Consider the following 21,612-nt stretch of genomic DNA (forward strand, 5'->3'; position numbering starts at 1 on the left):
AAACTATGCGCTAGAGCCCACGAAAATGGGGAGAAAACGCGAAAAATACGAGTTTTGGTGACAGCCGTCCAAACATATATCGGTACTTAAAACTGTGAGCTATGGCCTATGAAAATGGAGGCAGAAAATATGAAATCCACGAGTTTGCGCGAACCCTCTCAAACCATGTATTGGGTGGTCACGCTCGTTGAAAATCGTCCCGGGAACTAAAAAATGTGCGTTATAGCTCATGAAAATGGACAAAAAATACAAGTTTTAGTGGCACCAGTCAAATCATGTATCAGTGGTTACGATCGGAAAAAATTATCTTGGGAATAGCGCCAGTCAAAATTGGTGACTTTGCCTCAGATAAAAATAAAATAAAAACAGGCCCAAATATGAAACCAGTCACTCACCTATTCCAATTTAATAAAAACAGGCCCAAATATGGAGTAGTAAACAAGAAGAAGATATACACACTAAACAGCAATGAACGGAATAACGAAGAGTTCCACATATCTTCTCTTGCTTATTACATACCCTATGCGGGGGATACAGGTATGACTAAGAAACAAGTAATAAACAACTAGTATATAAGTGTCTATTAAGATCAAAGGTGCCCGAGAATAGCTTAGCTACCTATGCAGGAGCAGCAGTAGCTGGGCGCAACTCCCCGCCATTCTCCAGGAAATATGTTGCAGTAATGAGTGAAGGCCGCTGGTTCTCCTCTCGTTCAGTGCACCGTAGGCCCAGGAGAATGACGCGCTCCATCTCAGTCTTGATAAACTTACCATCAAGCTTCTTGTCAGCAAAGTCCTTCACGAATGTTTCAGGTAGATCTGTACGCAGCTTGTGGACTAGGAACGGGTCATTTTCTCCATGCGCTATCTCTAGCAGAACGATCCCAAAGCTGTAGACGTCGGAGCTGCGGCGAAAATCGACATGTCCATCTTTCATGCACAAAGGATCCATATATAGAGCGGTACCAACAGCCCTTGTCTGCAATGCTATTTCTTCGCCATCTTTGGCAACCCTCGACAAGCCGAAGTCCCCGAGCTTGGCGTTGAATTCATTGTCTAGCAGAATGTTGCCTGGTTTGATATCTCTGTGCAAGATGTATGGGCTGCATTGGTGATGGAGGTAATGAAGTGCGGAACATAAGCCCTTCACAATTTTGTACCTGCAATATTTTTCCATACGACACATATAAAATCGGGTTACACTAGTTCAAATTGTTTAATTTCTCCTTTTCTGACAAGGAAAATATATTTCACAGAAATAAACTTGAGAGGAAAAAAACATCGGAGCAAAAAAAAAAAGTACATTACATACCTCTTTTCCCAGGACAGTACTTCTGGCTTTTCAGAAAGGTGCTCATGGAGGTTTCCATTAGCGATGAGCTCATAGACAAGGAAGAGCATGACGTCGTCCAGTGTATGAGAGAACCAATACTTAAAATTGCTTATGGTGCAGCACCAGCCTTCAAGCTTCAACACGTTCATGTGTCTCGTGTTGCCGATGGTGGCCCGCTCCGTGAGGAAGTCCTTAAATTCTCCCTTCGAGTCCTTGATGATTTTCTTCACAGCCACCTGCTCGTTATTGAGAATCCCGCTATATACCACGCTGAACCCACCCTGTCCTATGATGTCAGAGAATTTATTCGTTGCGATGGACAAGTCGTGGTAATGGAATCGCGTAATCCCTCTATCCTTCCCAAAGTGGGCGCATGTGCATTTCCACCTACACCATGCCACGGTCGACCAAATTGCCAACAGCAGGGCTAACGCAAGAATCACTGCTCCTCCGATAATATACGTTCGGTGTCGATCTGCTCAAAAGAAAAAGGGCCATCAAAACTAATCATCTCTATATATGTATATTATCATATATGAAAAGAGCTGGCCTTTGGCCATTCTGGTTAGCCTGAACGATTAGTGCAACATGAATGGCTGGGTAGAGGATTTGCTGATACAAAACTAGGATACTTGGCCAAAGACAGATATAATGATACTCTCTTATAGGATTATTATTTCTAACATAAAAAAGAGACCCGAAAAAAGATAATACTATATTTTCTCCATCAATAAATGGTTAATTTAAATAAATTTTATTAACAAAATTAAAATGATGCCATCTTTTCAAAGTTAAATGGTCAATTTAGTACTACAATTCTCTTGATGCCATCTTTTCAAACTAACATACATTAACAAAATAGTCACCACATCTTTTCAAAATAGTCATCTTTTCAAACTAACATACAATTCTCTTGATGCTCATCTTTGCAAAATTAAGATATACTAGTATGTAAGCTATTAGTCAATATGTATTCTGTCTTTCCAAAATGCAGGCTCGATGTCTAAGAGAAGAGGGCCTTATAAAATCTACCTGTACAGATGCAACATAAGGGTTTGAACTTATCGTTATGGATTAACCTAGATAAACTAACTATGTATTTGTTGTCTCCGACGAGATCCACCCAAGTTCCTCACCAATCTGTAGTTTCTTCATGACTCCACCATGATCTTAAGAACGTAGGTAAATTAATCGCATCCGCTGACAGAATTCGCTGGCTCCTATGGCTGTAAAATAAGCGTCAACAATATCTCTAGTTTTCACTGGACGAATAGATCTTTGGTCTAATTGTGGTAATATCATGTGATATACTAATTATCCATAGCTTATGTAGGAATATACAAAAAATCATTGTAATAATCATGTGTTATAGCATAAAGTTGAATGGAATATATGATCATCATTATGAAATTGGTTCCATATATACCTTTGCTGTCAAGCACCTGGTTTTGTATTGGACCGAACTTATTTGTAGCCCCTGAAGATGTTTCTGTGGAGAAAATATATTAATTTCAAAAGCATATTGAAGATAATAAATAAATACTAATTCTCCAAATATTTCGATGAATATTCGTGATAATCTCATGATGGAACGTGTTAGCTTTTGTAGATTTCTGTCAAACAAATATATTATCTACTACAAAAAATGTAATACTGTACAAATGATGCAAAATTTGTAACAACTGATTGCAAGAAAGTAAATATTTACTCTATATAGTGGATGTTTAGTGAAATTTTATCTGCCCTTTCCATGTTTAATCACACCCAGTGTGAACGGTATGCTTAGGATAAACATAATTTCTATATAAAGTGGATATTTTAAAATCAAAATAATATTTTTACCTTGCCAACGTGCTGAAGTCAGCTCACGTACAATTTACTACAACCTGGTAAGTACATGTGTTGCCACAAGAAAATTTTCACTATGCTCTAGCCATCCCCTCGCCACAGCTAGAAGTCCGCCACGGTGTGGAAGTTACGGCGCGAACTTACTGGTCGATGCCACAGAGTTCTCACACTTACTCAGCAATGGTCTCGTTCCACATGTGCTTACAGAGTTGAGGCCAGTACCATGGAGGTAGTTGATTACTCTTTTTTTCGAAAGTTTTTTTGGATTTTTATTCATTATTTTTTTTTAAAAATATGCTGATTTTTATGAATTAAGGACCACAGTTTCAAACTTACCAAATTTGGGTTGCGGAGTTTCTGAAATGTGCTTAAGTTTGATTTTTGCAAGTTCCCTTTTTATTAACTTTCAAGAATATGTTGCAGAGTTTCTGTAACTTGGGTCAGAGTCTGAAGTATTTTGGCAGTTTCAAAAGTTTTAGCAAAAATCTATCGGAAATTTGAACTTTAATTTGCGAGTAAACTTCGAAGCTGCGTAAATAACAAACTTCTAGAATTTGAGCAACCATAGGTTAAAACGTTGTAAAAAGTTTGAACTTTCAGATTTCTTTTCTAAATTTTGAACTCTAAAGACTTGAACTTCTGAAAGTGTGTAATGTTTAAAACATGAAAACCTAGAATGCTTTCTTTAAAAAAAAATAAAGAAGAGAAGGGTGCCAAGTGATAGATGGAATTAAGAAGGTAAGACCTTCCACGGAAAAAAGGAAAGGGAATATGAAATATTTTGGGTAGGCTCTGCTAGTGTCTGTCCCTAGTTATAATACTTTGTGAACAAACTATGCAATAATGAAATGAAAAATGTCATAGGGATATCTTTGATGCAATGGGCCGGTTATACTATTTTTACGATTTTTTTTGTCCGTAGGTGAATCTGGCATGGTTTTACCCTCCACTCCGGGCAGTGATCTTGATACGTGGTTAGCCGACATGGAGACATGCCAATTACAAGGGGGTTTCACATGATCCAGGGTAGTTTTTTTTGTTAACCTTGCAATCCTCGACATATTGTGTCGACCATCTTATCTATGATTAGTGCACCATGCTGGGTCAAATAGTCCCATATTACAAGGTAGCCAATAAGTTGTTCACCTTCATTGAGTTTTGTATAGCTCCAGCCTTGGCAGGGCGGCCAATAGTCAATGAGCCATCTCGATTAATATGCATTGTAGGCACATGACTACTATTATGCAATATATATGAATCCAATGGGTCCTAATGTATACCATTGTCAATGCATGGGGTTCCTCATAGTAGAATACTGCTGCATTAATCATGGTACCAGGCTCAGAAGGCGCTTGGGAAGTAACAACCAAAAGCAATTTTTATTATACACTAAAAAATATCTAGATACATCAAAATATAGAAAAACTTACGATATTAATTATGGATAGAGGCAGTAGTACATATTGACATATGTACAGATGAATATTCATTGTCTATGATAGATATTTCTGGAAATAAAAAAAAATCCGATGGGCTGTAATGTGCATGGCACGTGCGAGGGGACTTTAATACTCCCTTCCTATGGTTCGTTTAAGGGTTTTACACATTTGAGATAAACTTTAACTTCTAATTTGAAAAAAACCAAACTAATGGTTAACTTTTTTGTTTGAAGTGCGTAATACCATAATAAACTGGTATGGAGGTAGTATAAACATTACTACATTAAAAGAACTGCATTAATCATGATCAATGTCTTGGGTCCTTCATTCAGCAAAATACCACTAGTAAAGACCTTATCTTCTCATCAGATTTACGATCTAAATAGTTCACTACGAGGCTCAGAGGGCATTTGAGACGTAACAACCCAAAGCAATTTTTATTATGCTACCACATATACATAGTACAGACGCATATTCATCGTCTATGATAGATATTTCTGGAAATTCAAAGAATGCGTACCTCTTGCAGCCATAGTTGAGTTGAATGACCAAGAGTGTATCTGATGCAGCTGAACGTAACCGCCTGTGGCTGCAGAGAACCCCACCACCACCACAGGTGGGAGCAAGGCATCGAGCTGATCTGATAACTGCGTCTTGACACTGGCGGTGGCAAGAGAACTATTGTAGTCAAAGTGCACGGTAGCCTCCAGCGTCCTGGTGGTGTTGTCGAAAGTGATGGTCGCCGTCATGGTGCCATTGAAGCTATACCTCGGCAACCTCGTTATGCTCACCGAAGTGATGGAATTGAGGTCGATGCCCATGTGGTCGGGCGATCCCGTGGGATCCCAGGGGTTGCCATACGTGTCGAACTCAACGGCGAGGAACCGGTCAGCTCCGGAAGAGATGTTTGTGCTGCTGTTTGTGAGGCCAAGGATACTACCATACGATTCCGGTGGTAATCTTGAGGGGTAGCCGGAGATGAAGAAGCTCATACCGTCCCCCTTTATGGTTGTGTTGGGCAGCATGTTCATGGCAAAGGTGAAGGTGGTGCTGAAGCTGGCCAACTCGCCTGTGGTGTTGTCGTAGAACTGCACCGGGTGGTTGTACGACATTCGTCCGCTGCAGTAGTATGCAGTGGGGTTGCAGGTGAGGTCAACCAATTTGCCGTTCAGGGCGGCGTCGCCCTCGAACCGGAGATCGGCTAGACGGTATTTAGAGGTGTCCGAGAAGTCGAAGCTGAAGGAAAGCGGCGGCCAGGCGGCAGCAACATGGTTGGCAAGGGAGGAGAGCAGGAGGAAGAAGAAGCAGGCGACGAGGATGATGCGTGCAGTTGCACTTGCAGGCACCATCGGTGAACTTGGAGGTGTTTGCTGTACTCTCGACCTCAGCCCTAGCCACTAGGTGAAGTAGAAATGTACTAGCTAGTATGTGGTGCTTGGCGCTATCATTGCATGGCATGGACATATAAGCAACGTACAGCGGCCTCAGCCCTTGCCTTGCCTCTAGGTGAAGTTGATCTACATATAAAATAGATATGCGAGGCCAACTGGAGTAACGCTGCATGCTAGCCAACTGGAGTAATGCTCGTTTCGGAAGACAAAATGATCTGACGGACGACGACTTGACGATAACACTCTGTTCGGGTATCTTGTGCGCGCATAGTGCGGGTACACCGTAAGTACCAGCCATTGAACCAAGACGAGTTGACCAATATATATGTTACTCGCAACTGTTAGCAGATTAATATAAAATCCTTGCACTTGACAAAAATCCATGTGCACTCCTCATGTTAGGATTAGGGCTCTTTTACGGTAGGGACGAATGAGCGTCAGCCCTGGAATGGCCCAGATCCAAGAGCTCAGATTGAGTCATACTTGTCACGCACATGACTAGTATTTTTTCACCGGGGTGCAAAATTGTTATATTCCTGCCCACTGAAGGGTGTTTTCGGGAGTTGTAAAAAAAGAAAGCTATTTTCGTGAGTTGACATTTTTCCTACCGGCTATGGTTCAGCCACTAGTAGAAAAAGGGGCAATAGGTCCGGTCCATTTGGGCCTTCAGTCCCGGTTCCCGAACCGGGACCAATTAGGCGGGACTAAAGGGGTACCCTTTAGTCCCGGTTCAAAGATTAACCGGGCCTAAAGGCCTCGACACGTGGTGCGGCCAGGGAGCTCGCGGTGGAAGGCCTTTGGTCCCGGTTCGTGGTACGAACCGGGCCTAGGTTTCTCTGCCGCGGCAGAGAGTTGCTATTTCTCTGCCGCGGCACAGATTTAGGCTGTACCAGCGTTTCTCTGCCGTGGCAGAGTTTCAGCAATGCATATATATCATTCAAGAAACCACAAAAAATCGTCATGAATATATATAGACATCGTCAACAGTACACGACATAGTCAACACAGTACACGTAATGCATGCAATTTACAATACAACATCTCCTCGACGAATATCCTCCCCCGTCACGATCTGCCGATAGTGCTCTCCACCTGGGGTAAGGGCCTCGGTAATAAAGGATCCCGCGATTTCCTCTTGAATTGCTTTTATTTGATCCGCTGTTATGAGAGTGTCCCGCAGGCGTGTCATCTATATTTAAAAAAGGAGATCAATATATGAATGGAACTCAATACAATAGATGGTACTAATTAAGATTAATTGTGAAATTTTGTTATCGTACACGAGTGTGGTGTATACGGGCATCCCCACCCTTGAGACAGGCCATGTCACGCATGAAGGTGCAGACGTAGTGTCCACATAAGTTATTCCCTTGTTCCTGCCTCATACACTTTACGAAAAAATAGTTCGATCAAACTAATAATCAAGCATCGTATTGAAAGTAAATATCATATATAAAGTTTCACGGACATAGCTATATATATAGTACTACTTACAGGGTAATCTTTAAATGTAAGCTCCGGTTTCCATTTACCCGGAACAGTATTGATGAACCGTTTCCAAGCCCTGCCCGGCAAAAAATAATGAGTAAATGAGTAATTGATTAGTTGATGATATCTTCGAATTAGAGCAGATGAAGATGCCAATACGAAATTGATTGAAACTACCTCTGGAGGATGGCAGCCATGTCCGCCCATTCCGCATATTCTTTACGTTTCGAGTCCATGACTTTTACGACTCCAAGGTGAAGATCAATGATTAGGAGAATAAAGTGGAAACTGCACAAGCATAGCTCAATGATTACGAGAATAAAGTGGAAGGTGCACAAGCATAATGTATGTTATATATAACACTCACTTGAAGTTGTAGGGAAAGAATATATCCTCTTTGTCTGCTTGCTTCTCTAAAAACATTACGATGTTGTCCTCTGTGTCCTTGGCGAAGTCTCGAACCGTAACTTCATGAACTGTGTTTGGGTCTATGAACCCCAGCGGTAGGAGCTTGCCTCTTTTGTATTCCAGCTTCTTCATTCTGCATAATTAAATGTATAGCGTACACAAAGAATATAATGAGGATAATTGTTAGTGCAAATGAATGAGCTACAAACTTAATTACACAAATAAATCACTTACGAGTGCAGTAGCAGCGATGACAGCTGTGTCGAGGGCGTCTTGATTGAATAACTGAAACAGTTCTTCTAACTCAAGGTTTATCTCGTCTTTCCCCCGGAAGTAATGCTCATCTCTAAGATACACCGTGAGGTAGGCATCACCTCTTCGACAGGCTTTCAGGTACCATTCATGCAACCTTCGCATCTGAGTCCCTAGACGCGCGAGCTCGCCAGGTTTGACGAGATCAGATCCGTATCTATACTTGTTTACCACTTGAGCCGTTGGATAGTAATCTTCGTACTCAACTGATGCTCCCTGAGCTCTAGCCGCCCGTTCGATCATCGATGCCGTCTCTGGATCATGATAGGGCTCCACGATGAAGTGGGGTACGGCCTGAATGTCCTGCTGTCCAAGCTGGGCGACTTTTTTTGCTTCTTTGCTCGCTCTAGAGGACTGTCCAAGAGAGCGGTCATAATCAGCTCTCAGCTCAGGTCTCTTCATTCTCGTCTCGGCAAAGTGCTTCACTGTCTGCGGTGGAATAAACATCTTCCTCGGCGCAAGAAACGCCTTTTGCTCTTCATCTGCTCATGTGGTAACAACTCTGGAGTCTGTGCCCTCATTGGAGTTGATGATCTCTTCGGAGCTGTAGGAGGTGCCGCGGACCGCTTCCTCTTTTGCTTAGGTGGAGGCGGCGGAGTCTCCTGACGAGGAGGAGGAGGCGGCGGAGTATTTTCACGCGGAGGAGACTGGTCATGGATAGGGGAATCATCATCGCGCAGAGGAGAATCATCACGCGGAGGAGACTGCACAGGTGGCGGAGGAGGCGGAGGTGGCCTGCTTGTTGGCTTCTCACCTGGAAACACAATGTTCTCCTTCCGCCATTGCACGGTGGTTCTACGGGCTTCTCCCAGTTCTTTGATTTCCCCATCTTCACCTGCAGGGTGCTCAAGCACCAACCCCTCATAATCTCTCAACACTTCATCCACCATCACAACAGCAAAGTCGTCTTGGACCGGACGGCAATGGTAAGACCTTGTAGGTAAGAGGATGCCGACCGCCGCCTTGAAGGATAGGTTGAAAACTTTAACATGCAGCTCACAAGGACGGCTCTCAGTGAGATCATCCACGGGGGGGTAGCGAGGAGGCTCGACCACCTGGTCATCATCATCATCATTATCCACCTGCTGAGAGGAAGCCACGCTGCTTTTCCGGTGTGGTTGAGATTGCAGCGGGGCGAGGGCATTGAGCAGTGCAGGATCTACAGCCTGCCCCCGAGCCATCTGAGATGTAAGTACTTGGGTTACCATGGTTAATTGGGCTTTCATGGTGCTCATACCCTCCTCTAAGTTAGCCAGGCGGTCTGTTTCCCTTGCCTTCCTCCTCTCATGGCTTTTATCAGGAAATCTCTTCCTTTCCGCAGGAAAGCCATACTTCCACGGAACGGAGCCTTCTGTGCCTCGTGTTCGTCCGGCGTGTTCTTTGTTCCCAAGGGCGCGTGTCAGCTCATCGTTCTCTCTTTCGGGCTGGAACAACCCCGCCTCCACGTCCCTATGTGCTCTTTCCAGGGCATCAATGGGAACCTTCAGATGAGCTTTCTTATAGATGCACTTCCCTGTTTCTGGATCCAACGTTCCCCCAATCCCGTAGAACCACTCCTTGCACCGTTCGATCCAACCGTGTGTCCCTAATCTGATCCCTTTACTGGTCAGTTCCGCCTCAGCTGCCTGCCACTTAGGATGGTTAGCCCTGTATCCACCTGGACCCAGAATTTGGTGATATAGCTTCAACGCAGCATTTTCCTTATTTATTTCCGACCTTCTCTTAAATTCTTCTGACTCCGTGCTGTACTTCACGAATTCGTCCCAGTGATTTTTTACCTTCTCACTGTCCGGAGTCTTCTTTACCTTGATAAGGCGGCGCAATCTTTTCTTGTGGTGCTTGAATAGTTCAGCCATCTTCTTCTTGCCAAACTCGCGGAGGGCCTGCTCCATCTTGGCCTTTTCAGCGTCACCCCCCTCTTCGGGTACTATGTTGAAATGTGACATGAGCTTGTTCATAATGCTGTTTTTGGCTACATCATCGATATAAAGACCTTGAGCTTCTTCCTCTGCAGACAGCACTAGTCCCTTCGGCTTGTGCTATTCTCGAACGGTGATCGGGACGTGGTCCCTAACAAGCACTCCGCATTGAGCTATAAATGCCTTTGCACCTTTCTCTGGAGCAATCGGTTTACCATCCTTTTCGATGTGGGTGATGTCGTGCCTAACACCGTCATCCAACTTTTTGGCCGGGCCTCGCTTCCTCGACTTTACAGAAGAAGTGCTCGATCCGGAGGGCTAAAAAAGAAATAATTCATAGTCAGTACAATTTAATTAGTTAATGCATCTAGTCGATCAACAGCGGCTTAATTAATTTATATACCTCGGTGATAACTACAGTTCGGGAGCCATTATGATGATCTTGTTCCTCACCGGCGCCACTAGGATCTTCTTCCTCAATATTCTCCGCTCCCTCACCGGAGTCATTCAAATAAGTTGCGGTGACATCGTCACCGCCATCATCTGGAATAACGTCGTCGTCGCGATCATCCAGAGTACCGTTTGCTATGAGTTCCTCCATGAAATTTTCTTGAATTTCATCTCTGTCCATGCTTTCTACAACGACCTGCAAGCGATACATAGGAACCATCATATGATCAAATTAAGGATTATGCAGAAAACTGAAAATGGAGTTACATATGTAGTTCTTAACTAAGGATCGATAATATAGTGCTGAAAGCAGAATCACTGATTACATGCATACATAGATCGGGTTCATGTTTATTTAACCCTAATACATATCAATCACTACTACAACCACTCAACCGCGCAGACCGGGTCCTAGAGGGCGCCGACCGGGTCCTGAGCCGCGCTGGGTGTACCCCCAAAGCCACGGAACAACAACGGGAGCATAGCTAACATGAGATCCCCGCATAACGCTCCATCCGGTCCTATACATGTTGTCTAACGCGTACATGTAACGGCGAACGTGCTGGTCCTCCGCTTCAATGCGCTGAGCTACCTCCTCCGGTGGGGCCGGCTCCCTCTGAAACGACCGTGGCCCATAAGACCTCCACCAAAGAATATCCGGGTCGACAACGGGACCCGGATTCCGCACCAAGGTGCGTGACCCGGAAGCTAAGACCTCCCAGTGCCACCCCGGCGGAGCCCAGTCCCGGACCTCCCCCATCTGCTCCATCTCCTCTAGAAGAGTCAGACCACGGCGCGGCGGCTGTCGCGGCATCGTAGCTACGAAAACAAATCATATATGTACTAATATAAATAAAAAACATGATATTGTGCTAAATAAAAAACTTCACTACTTTTGTACTAACGCCGCGTTCCACGACCCCGGATCGATCGATCCGGATCGGGGGTCGGGAACGACAGCGGGAGCGGTAGCGGGAATTGAATGACCCTGTTTTGGGGGCGTCGGCAGGGGCGCCGGCAGTACCGGCACCGCCACGGACTCGGCGCTCCTCCTCGCTCGCTCTTTCTCTATTTCGCGACCCTAAGTCTATGTCGCGGCGGCACCGCTACGGACTCGGCACTGCCATGGTCTAAGTCGTCGGCGCGCGCGGGGGGCGGCGCCGACATAAATGAATCTATTTTGTTAATTTTTTTGTAACTAATTGACTAACTATTTTTGTAACTAATTTACTAACTATTTTTGTAACTAATTTAAATCAAATTATGTACTAATTTACAATCATCTATTTTGTAACTAAACTAATTAACTAATTTACTAACTAATTTACTAACTAATTTTCTAACTATTGTTTTAACTAATTTTTCTAACTTAACTATTGTTTCTAATTTTACTAACTAATTTTTCTAACTATATTGTTTCTAACTAATTAACCTAACAAACTAATCTAAAAAAATGACAAAAAAAGAAAAAAAAAGAAGGGCCGGGTGGGGCGCGGCGGCTCTTACCGGCGGAGATGGCCGGCGCGGCAGAGGAGGCGCGGTGGCGGGGGCGCAGCCGGTGGCGCAAGCGGCGGCGGAGGCGACGTGCGCGGGCGGCGGGACACGCAGGCGTGCGCGCGGTGGAGGCCGGAAGAGGCGCGCGCGCAGAGACGGCGCACGGGCGCGTGGGGGAGGAGGCGGAGGGCGGCGGCGCACGGCAACGGCGGAGACGGCGGGCGCGGGCGCGCGGTGGCGACGGCGACAGCGGCGGCGGCGATTTCGCGTGGGCGTGGCGGTTGGGAAGCCTAGCGGCGCTCAGCGCTTCGTCTCCGCGGGATTGATTGCCGCGGAGACGAAGTCCATTCTTTTATACCCCCCCCCCTTTGGTCCCGGTTCGTATTACAAACCGGGCCCAAAGGCCCCCCTGTGGTCCCGGTTCGTAATACAAACCGGGACTAAAGGCCATTTTTGCTGCGTTTTCGCTCCGCGCGCAAAAAAGGCCTTTAGTCCCGGTTCGTAATACAAACCGGGTCCAAAGGCCAATTTTTTAAAAAAGTTTCATTCCCGCCTTATTTCAAATGAAAAAAAAGCCACCGCACTGCCACACGTGTCCACCGCCGCCACCGCCATGCATGTACAGGCCACCGTCGCCACCGCCATGTACTGGCCACCGTCGCCACCGCCGTGTACTGGCCACCGTCGCCACCGCCACCGCCTAGCCACCACCGTCACCGCCATGTTCGGGCCACCGCCGTGTACTGCCCACCACCGCCACCGCCATGTACAGGCCACCGTCGCCACCGCCACCGCCTGGCCACCACCGTCACCGCCATGTACGGGCCACCGCCGTGTACTGCCCACCACCGCCACCGCCATGTACAGGCCACCGTCGCCACCGCCACCGCCATGTCCGAACGGTAGGTTCTACGCCGAGAGCGCGCCGGTGGCTTCCGGCTCACCCTCGGTGGGACGACATTGGGACCGAGACAACCTCCGACGACGAGTAGATCGACTAGACTAGTTGTTTATCTATTTTAATTGTATTTTCAATAAAGTCGTTGTGGCAGACGCTGATGATGAGAAAAGTTTCCCGCCAGATTACATGTGGAATTAAAGTACAGAACTCAACTGAAAATTAATTAAGATACATGGCCAGATAGTACTCGTGCCTAGCCCTATAGTACTCGTGCCTAGCTCAACTGAAAATTAATTAAGATACATGGCCAGATTCGACTGTTCGAGTCATTCAGTCATACTCGTGCCTAGCCCTATAGTACTCGCCACTGTAGTCATCGTAGTCACCGTCATCATCGTCGCTGGCATCGGGGTCGCGGTAGTCAAACCTCGGCTGGAGAGCACGCGTGGGCTGGGACTGAGGGTAGCGCAGGCGGGGGCCACGGTGGGCCATGACGCCCTGGAGAGTCTGGTCGCGCCACCACAGCCGACGGCCGACCTCGTTGAAGTTCGAAGGAGGCGGGCCGCCCTCCTCGTGCCTGGCGAGCGCCCTCTCACGCCGATTGATGAAGAAGCTTTCCCAAGTCGGGCTGTAGTCGGGATGCCACTGGGGATTCCTCCGCTGCTCTGGCGTGAGCTCGAAGTAGTAGTGGTTCGTGATGGCCATCTCGCGCGCCACACCTAGAGGGACAGGAGGGACCGGTACCCCTCCGACGCTCAGCAACCAGCCGGTAGGGACGCGGTAGCCCGGCGGGCAGGGGTAGTTCGACGCGCAAAGCGCCTCCGCCTCCCGGAGGGTTAGAGATACGATGGAAGCCATGTGACCTGGTGATGAGGTTTGCAGATATGAGTCAAGATGTGATATGTAAATGGAGGCCAAGCCAACATATATATAGTGAAAAAATGGCGGGAGGACGGAGGCGGGAAGCAGTGGAAAGCGCGGGAAGAAAAATAGGCGGGAACGTAGTGGCGCCAAAAACTGTCGGTGGGATAAGGACGTGTGGGTAACCTTTAGTCCCGGCTGGTGGGTACAACCGGGACTGAAGATCCTTTTTTGTGTCATCTAACAAAACTGTCGATGGGATAAGGACGTGTGGGTAACCTTTAGTCCCGGCTGGTGGGTACAACCGGGACTAAAGATGTCGGCAGGATAAGAACGCATGGGTGGACGCACTGCTCGATGAGATAAAGCATGTAGCGGACGACGCCCTGTCGAAGGAACAAGACAAAGTAGAAGAGGTGCCGTGCCTATAAAAGGAGCATCGATACGCCTTGCCAAGCAGATCAACAAGCCAAGCAGAGTTTCATTCCCATGGATGAAGGGAAGGGTTGGGAAATCTCCCGTGGCGCAGCTTCTCGAAGATGTCGTTGGTGCACACGCCCTACGACATCTTCAGAAGCTGCTCCTCGGAATTTTTCCCTGCAAGCCCCTAAACGACTACATCTCATCTAACAGTGTTGGGGAAAGGGTTGGGAAATCTCCAAGCCCCTGAACGACTACATCTCATCTAACAGTGTTGGGGAAAGGGTTGGGAAATCTCCCGTGGCGCATCTCCACTTTTAATATCTTACATACAGTTACATGATTACACAAAAATAAATGGGAAATTGATTGCCATGTTGAGATACTCATTCGTGCCATGAACATTCTTCAATTAACTTGATGATGGAGCATCTTCATCATTTAATTAATCTTCTTCGGCCGTAACCATGGAGCATCTTCATCATTTAACTTGATGCTTGGATCAATGTTCACTCTGAAGGGTGGAATTTCATCAAACTGATTATAATCTTCTGACATGTCTGTCTTGTCCTCCACTCCCACGATGTTTCTTTTTCCAGAAAGAACTATGTGGCGCTTTGGCTCATCGTTTGATGTATTTGTTTCCTTATGTTTCCTTTTTCTTGGTTTGGTAGACATATCCTTCACATAGAAAACCTGGGCCACATCCTTGGCTAGGACGAATGGTTCGTCTCTATACCCAAGATTGTTGAGATCCACTGTTGTCATTCCATACAACTTGTCTACCTGAACCCCGCCTCCTGTTTTGTTGACCCATTTGCACCTAAACAAAGGGACCTTAAAAGAAGGTCCATAGTCAAGTTCCCATATATCCTCTATGTAACCATAATATGTGTCATTTGGGCCTTCATTCATTATTGCATCAATCCGGACACCACTGTTTTGGTTGGTGCTCTTTTTATCTTGGGCGATCGTGTAAAATGTATTCCCATTTATCTCGTACCCTTGGAAAGTCACTACAGTCGAAGATGGTGTCTGGGCCAGCAAGTACAACTGATCTTCAATATCTTTGTTATTCAGGAGATGTTTTTGCAACCAACCGCCGAAAGTCGACATGTGTTCACGTCTAATCCAATCGTTCGACTGCCCCGGGTTCTGGGAGCGTAGAAAGTTCTTGTGGTCACCGATATACGGAGCCACCAAGGTGGAACTTTGTAGAACTGTCTAGTGTGCTTGAGTCAAAGAAATCCCGTCCCTACATATCATTGATTTCCTTCCTAGCGTGCCTTTTCCACTTAGTCTCCCTTCATGCCGCGATTCAGGAACACCAATCGGCTTAAGGTCACCTCCTCTGTTCCAGAGCCCTTGGAGATGCTTCCTTCTGGCCTAGCACGGTTATGAACATATTTCTTTAAGACTCCCATGAACCTCTCGAAGGGGAACATATTGTGTAGAAACACAGGACCGAGAATGCAAATCTCATCGACCAGGTGAACGAGGAGATGTGTCATAATATTGAAGAAGGATGGTGGGAACACTAGCTCAAAACTAACGAGACATTGGACCACATCATTCTGCAACCTCGGTAGAATTTCTGGATTTATTACCTTCTGAGAAATTGCATTGAGGAATGCACATAGCTTCACAATGGGCAGTCGAACATTTTCCGGTAGAAGCCCTCTCAATGCAATCGGAAGCAACTGTGTCATTATCACGTGACAGTCATGAGACTTCAGGTTCTGGAATGTTTTCTTCTCCATATTTATTATTCCCTTTATATTGGAGGAGAAGCCAGACGGGACCTTGATACTGCTCAGACATTCAAAAAATATTTCCTTCTCTGCTTTTGTAAGAGCGTAGCTGGAGTAATGACGTCCTTTAACTCTCTCATGCAGTTTTTGGGGTCTTTCCTACGTTGCTGGTCCTCCTGTGCTTCTGGTGTATCTTTTGTCTTCCCGTACACGCCCAGAAAGCCTAGCAGGTTCACGCAAAGATTCTTCGTCACGTGCATCACATCGATTGAAGAGCGGACCTCTAAGACTTCCCAATAGGATAGATCCCAAAATATAGATTTCTTCTTCCACATGGGCGCGTGTTCGGCATCGTCATTCGGAACAGACCGTCTGCCAGGACCCTTTCCAAATATTACATCTAGATCCTTGACCATACCAAATATATCAACACCATCACGATGAAGAGGCTTCCTCCGGTGATCAGCCTCACCGTTGTAATGCTTGCCTTTCTTTCTTACGGGATGGGTAAGCCTAAGAAATCGACGATGCCCCAGGTACATGACCTTCTTACATTTTTCCAAATAATCACCTTCGAGCTCATGTAAACAGTGCGTGCATGTATTGTATCCCTTGTTTGACTGTCCTGAAATGTTACCAAGAGCAGGCCAGTCATTGATGGTTACGAAAAGCAGCGCTCTTAGGTCAAATTCCTCCTGCTTGTGCTCGTCCCACACACGTACACCTGCTAGAGACCACAGCTGTAGAAGTTCTTCAACTAATGGCTTCAGGTACACATCAATGTCGTTCCCGGGTTGCTTCGGGCCTTGTATGAGCACTGGCATCATAATGAACTTCCGCTTCATGCACAACCAAGGAGGAAGGTTATATATACAAAGAGTCACAGGCCAGGTGCTATGGCTGCAGCTCTGCTCTCCAAAAGGATTCATGCCATCTGTACTTAGACCAAACCGTAAGTTCCTTGCATCCTGTGCAAAGTTTGGGAACTCTCTATCGATTTTTCTCCATTGGGAGCCATCAGCAGGGTGCCTCAACATCACGTCTTTCTTACGGTCTTCTTTGTGCCATCGCAACAACCTAGCATGCTCTTTATTTCTGAACAAGCGTTTCAGCCGTGGTATTATAGGAGCATACCACATAACCTTGGCAGGAACCCTCTTCCTGGGGCGCTCGCCCTCAACATCACCAGGGTCATCTCGTCTGATCTTATACCGCAATGCAGTGCACACCGGACATGCATCCAAATTCTCGTACTCATCGCGGTAGAGGATGTAGTCATTAATGCATGCATGTATCTTTTGCACATCTAATCCTAGAGGGCAGACAATCTTCTTCGCTTCGTACGTACTGGCGGGCAATTCGTTACCCCTTGGAAGCTTCCTCTTAATTATTGTCAGCATCTTTCCAAATCCTGAGTCAGTGACACCGTTCTCTGCCTTCCATTAAAACAATTCCAGTGTGCTGCCTAGCTTTTTATGGCCATCTTCGCAAGTTGGGTATAACAATTTGTTGTGATCTTCTATCATCTTGTCGAAGGCCAACCTTTCCTTTTCAGTTTCACATTCTCTCCTTGCATCAGCAATGGCCTGGCCAAGATCATCATCAGCAGGCTCATCTGGTGCCTCTTGATCTTCTACTTCATTGTCTTCATTGCCTTCTGCAGTATCATCGTATTCAGGGAAATTGGGATAACCGTCATCATCCTCTTCCTCTTCGTCATTGTCTTCCATCATAACCCCTCTTTCTCCGTGCTTGGTCCAACAATAGTAACTGGGCATGAAACCAGATCGCAGAAGGTGGCTGTGAATGAGACTCGAGTGAGCGTAATTTACGGTATTCTTGCAGTCCACACATGGACAATACATGAAGCCACCATGTTTGTTTGCCTCCGCCACGGCCATAAAATTATCCAGGCCCGCAGTGAACTCGTCAAACCGTCGGTCAATGTACATCCATTGCCGATTCATCTGCATGATATAATTAAGCTGATCAAAACCATTACAGAACATCACGATGTATATATACACATGCATTTTATCAATTGCAGATGAAAAGGATAAAGTTGTTAACCTCGATGAAGAAGAAAAAAGCAAGTTAAGTGTGGCTGGATTTGTGTAAACTCAAGTGGCAAATCCTCTTAAGCATTTCATCGAACACCTCTTGTGCATGTGAAGAAGAGAGGAAAGCAATACACCCCTCTTGTGAAGATAGTGAAAAAATGGCCAAGTGTGGCTCACACTAGGGCAGGGGCAAGGTTATATAGCCAGAGGCGGGGCCTTTGGACCCGGTTTGTATTACAAACCGGGACTAAAGGGTTCCCCACGACTGACACGGCCTGCGGCGCCCTGCGGTGGACCCTTTGGACCCTGTTTGTAATACAAACCGGGTCCAAAGGCCACTACAGGACAGGCGCCAGCGGGTGGGGTCGTCCTGGGCAGAAATGAACCGGGACCAATGCCCCCATTGGACCCGGTTTGGTTCAACACTGGGACATTTGCTTGGGACCAAAGGCCTCTTCTCCACTAGTGAGCCCCGATGAAGATGGAGGCGAGCGGCGATTCGGTGGCAACACTAGTGGAAAATAGGGCTTCCGTGGGAGCCATTTGTCGCGGGCGCGCCTGCACCCGCGACAAATGGGGTGGCCACGTCGCTCCGAATATGGCAGAGGCTTTTGTCGCGGTCTTTTGTCGCGGGCCGTATTACGCCCCGCGACAAAAGGGGTAGGAGCGACGTGGCCACCCCTTTTGTCGCGGGTCGTAATACGGCCCGCGACAAAATGTCCATGCCTATATATATAGAAGCAGCCAGCCACCCCCCACCTCATTTTTTCCTTGGTGGTGAAGGTGGAGGTGTATGCTAGCTCATTTTTTCTACATGTGCACAAGAGGTGTTTGATGAAATGCTTGTGAGAGGGATGCCACTTGGTTTTATTTGATAAGATTTCTCCTCTTTTTGATCCTAAAAGGTTAGCAACTATTTTCTCGATTATATATATATGCATAGTCCATACAATACTAATTTTAGCAAGGTGATTGCATCTGATACATATATAATTGTACTTATGATGCAGATGAGTCATCCATGGATGTACGGTAACCGATGTGCTCCCGCTTTCAGAGAGGGCGTGAATTCTTTCCTGCTTGTGGCCGAGGCCAACAAGTCGAAGCAAGGTTTTATGTGCTGTCCATGTCTAAAATGTAAGAACGAGAAGGATTACTCTTGCCCAAGAGACATTAAGAGCCACCTGCTTCGGTTTGGATTCATGTCCAGCTATAATGTTTGGACCAAGCACGGAGAAGAAGGGGTTATGATGGAAGACGGCGATGAGGAAGAAGATAATGATGACCAGTACCGATCTATGTTCTCTGAATGCTTTGATACCGCAATGGACGACAATGAAGAAGAAGGAGGTGAAGAACATGCATCAGATGATCCTGTTGATGATGATCTTCGTCGGGCCATTTCTGATGCAAGAAGAGACTGTGACACGGATAAGGAGAGGTTGCAGTTCGACAAGATGTTAGAGGACCACCACAAATTGTTGTACCCAGGTTGTGAAGATGGGCATAGAAAGCTGGGTAGCATATTGGAATTGCTGAAATGGAAGGCAGAGGTCAGTGTGACTGACTCGGGATTTGAGAAATTGAATCTACAATTAAAGAAGCTGTTAGCCAGAAATAATGATCTGCCCCTCAGTACCTATGAAGCAAAGAAGCTTGTATGCCCTCTAGGATTAGATGTGCAGAAGATACATGCATGCATTAATGACTGTATCCTCTACCGCGGTGAGAAGTACGAGAATTTGAATAAATGTCCGATATGTGGTGCATTGCGGTATAAGATCAGAAAAGATGACCCTGGTGATGTTGAGGTCGAGCCACCCAGGAAGAGGGTTCCTGCAAAGGTGATGTGGTATGCTCCAATAATACCACGGTTGAAACGTTTGTTCAGAAACAAAGAGCATGCCAAGTTGTTGCGATGGCACATGGAAGAACGTAAGAAAGACGCGATGTTGAGGCACCCCGCTGATGGTCGGCAGTGGAGAAACATCGGGAGAGAGTTCCCGGATTTTGCAGGTGAGGCAAGGAACTTATACTTTGGTCTAAGTACAGATGGCATGAATCCTTTTGGGGAGCAGAGCTGCAGTCACAGCACCTGGCCCGTGACTCTATGTATCTACAACCTTCCTCCTTGGTTGTGCATGAAGCGGAAGTTCATTATGATGCCAGTGCTTATCCAAGGCCCAAAGCAACCGGGCAACGACATTGATGTGTACCTAAGGCCATTAGTCGATGAACTTTTGGAGTTGTGGGCCAAACCAGGTGTACGTGTGTGGGATGAGCACACGGAGCAAGAATTTGACCTACGAGCGTTGCTATTCGTAACCATCAATGATTGGCCTGCTCTCAGTAACATTTCAGGATAGACGAACAAAGGATACAATGCATGCACACACTGTTTAGATGAGACTGAAAGTAAATATTTGGGAAAAAGCAGAAAAGTTGTGTACCCGTTCAATCGTCGTTTCCTTCCGCGCAAGCATCCCTTAAGGAAAAAAGGCAAGCATTTCGATGGCGAGGCAGACCGCCGTCCGAAGCCTGTCCCCCGTAGTGGTGCTGATATATTTGACATGGTCAAGGATTTAAATGTTATCTTTGGAAAGGGTCCAGGCAGTCGACCTGTTCCGAAAGATGATGACGGACACGCGCCCATGTGGAAGAAGAAATCTATTTTTTGGGAGCTAGAATATTGGAAAGTCCTGGAAGTCCGCTCTGCAATCGATGTGATGCACCTGACCAAGAATCTTTGTGTGAATATTCTAGGTTTTCTGGGCGTGTATGGAAAGACAAAAGATACACCAGAAGCACGGGAGGACCAGGAACTTCATAAAGGACGAAACGGCAATCATCCAGGGCAGTTTGTAGGGCCTGCCAGCTACGCTCTTACCAAACAAGAGTAGGGCCTGCCAGTTTGTAGGGCAGTTTGTAGGTTGTCGACGTCGTTGGGGAACTGTGCCCTCCACTGGCGCATCAACTGCTCGTCGTGCTCGGCGATGGCGATCCTGCGCTGCACCTGGCGGTGCCGTCGACGGTCCTCGTCGTCGACGAGGCACGGCGGTGGCACGAGGAACTCTGCCTCCTCTAGCGATTCAACATCCGGGAAGTTCATGTCGCGCCGTGGCCGCCGAAAACGCCACGCCGCCGCGTCGTAAGCGCGCGCCGCCAGCTCCGGCGTGTTGTACGTGCCGAGGGTGAGGCGGAAGCCACCAGCGCGTATCTCGGCGTAGAACCTACCGCTCGGACGCACTCAAACGCCACGAAAACCGGACGCCCCTCGACGACGTGGAGGCATCCCGGAGATGAATGAGCGGAGGAGGCGGTGGCGACGTGTGGTTGCACGCGCACTCGTCACTATATATAGCGCACGCGGGCAGCGACGGGGCGAGGAGCGTGGAAGAGGCGGCGACACATGTAAGCCACGGCTACACACGTCGCACGCCGGCAGCGACGGGGCGAGGAGCGTGGAAGAGGCGGCGACACATGGCGAGGCACGTGTAAGCCACGGCTAAACACGTCGCACGCCGGCAGCGACGGGGCG

The 21,612-nt window shown here is 46.9% G+C and overlaps 2 protein-coding genes and 1 long non-coding RNA gene across 3 annotated transcripts; all 3 read right to left on the reverse strand.

Annotated features, from left to right (window-relative positions):
* Window positions 1-510: 510 nt before the first annotated feature.
* LOC139831261 (L-type lectin-domain containing receptor kinase S.4-like) lies at window positions 511-1,892 on the reverse strand. The gene is made up of 3 exons (XM_071820585.1): window positions 1,883-1,892; window positions 1,312-1,807; window positions 511-1,159 (listed from the first exon to the last, which is right to left on the reverse strand). Exons 1-3 carry the CDS (start codon window positions 1,890-1,892, stop codon window positions 619-621), a joined length of 1,047 nt encoding a protein of 348 aa, XP_071676686.1. The 3' UTR covers window positions 511-618.
* A 443-nt stretch (window positions 1,893-2,335) lies between these two features.
* Window positions 2,336-5,968, reverse strand: LOC127328476 (anti-H(O) lectin 1-like). Its single transcript, XM_071820586.1, has 3 exons — window positions 5,140-5,968; window positions 2,759-2,821; window positions 2,336-2,364 (listed from the first exon to the last, which is right to left on the reverse strand). Exons 1-3 carry the CDS (start codon window positions 5,966-5,968, stop codon window positions 2,336-2,338), a joined length of 921 nt encoding a protein of 306 aa, XP_071676687.1.
* A 1,536-nt stretch (window positions 5,969-7,504) lies between these two features.
* Window positions 7,505-7,997, reverse strand: LOC139832871 (uncharacterized). Its single transcript, XR_011747570.1, has 3 exons — window positions 7,866-7,997; window positions 7,676-7,786; window positions 7,505-7,574 (listed from the first exon to the last, which is right to left on the reverse strand). It is a non-coding gene; the product is annotated as an uncharacterized lncRNA (long non-coding RNA).
* Between the last annotated feature and the right edge of the window lie 13,615 nt (window positions 7,998-21,612).

Source organism: Lolium perenne, chromosome 1 (assembly GCF_019359855.2).
Source record: "Lolium perenne isolate Kyuss_39 chromosome 1, Kyuss_2.0, whole genome shotgun sequence".
Taxonomy (NCBI): Eukaryota; Viridiplantae; Streptophyta; class Magnoliopsida; order Poales; family Poaceae; genus Lolium; species Lolium perenne.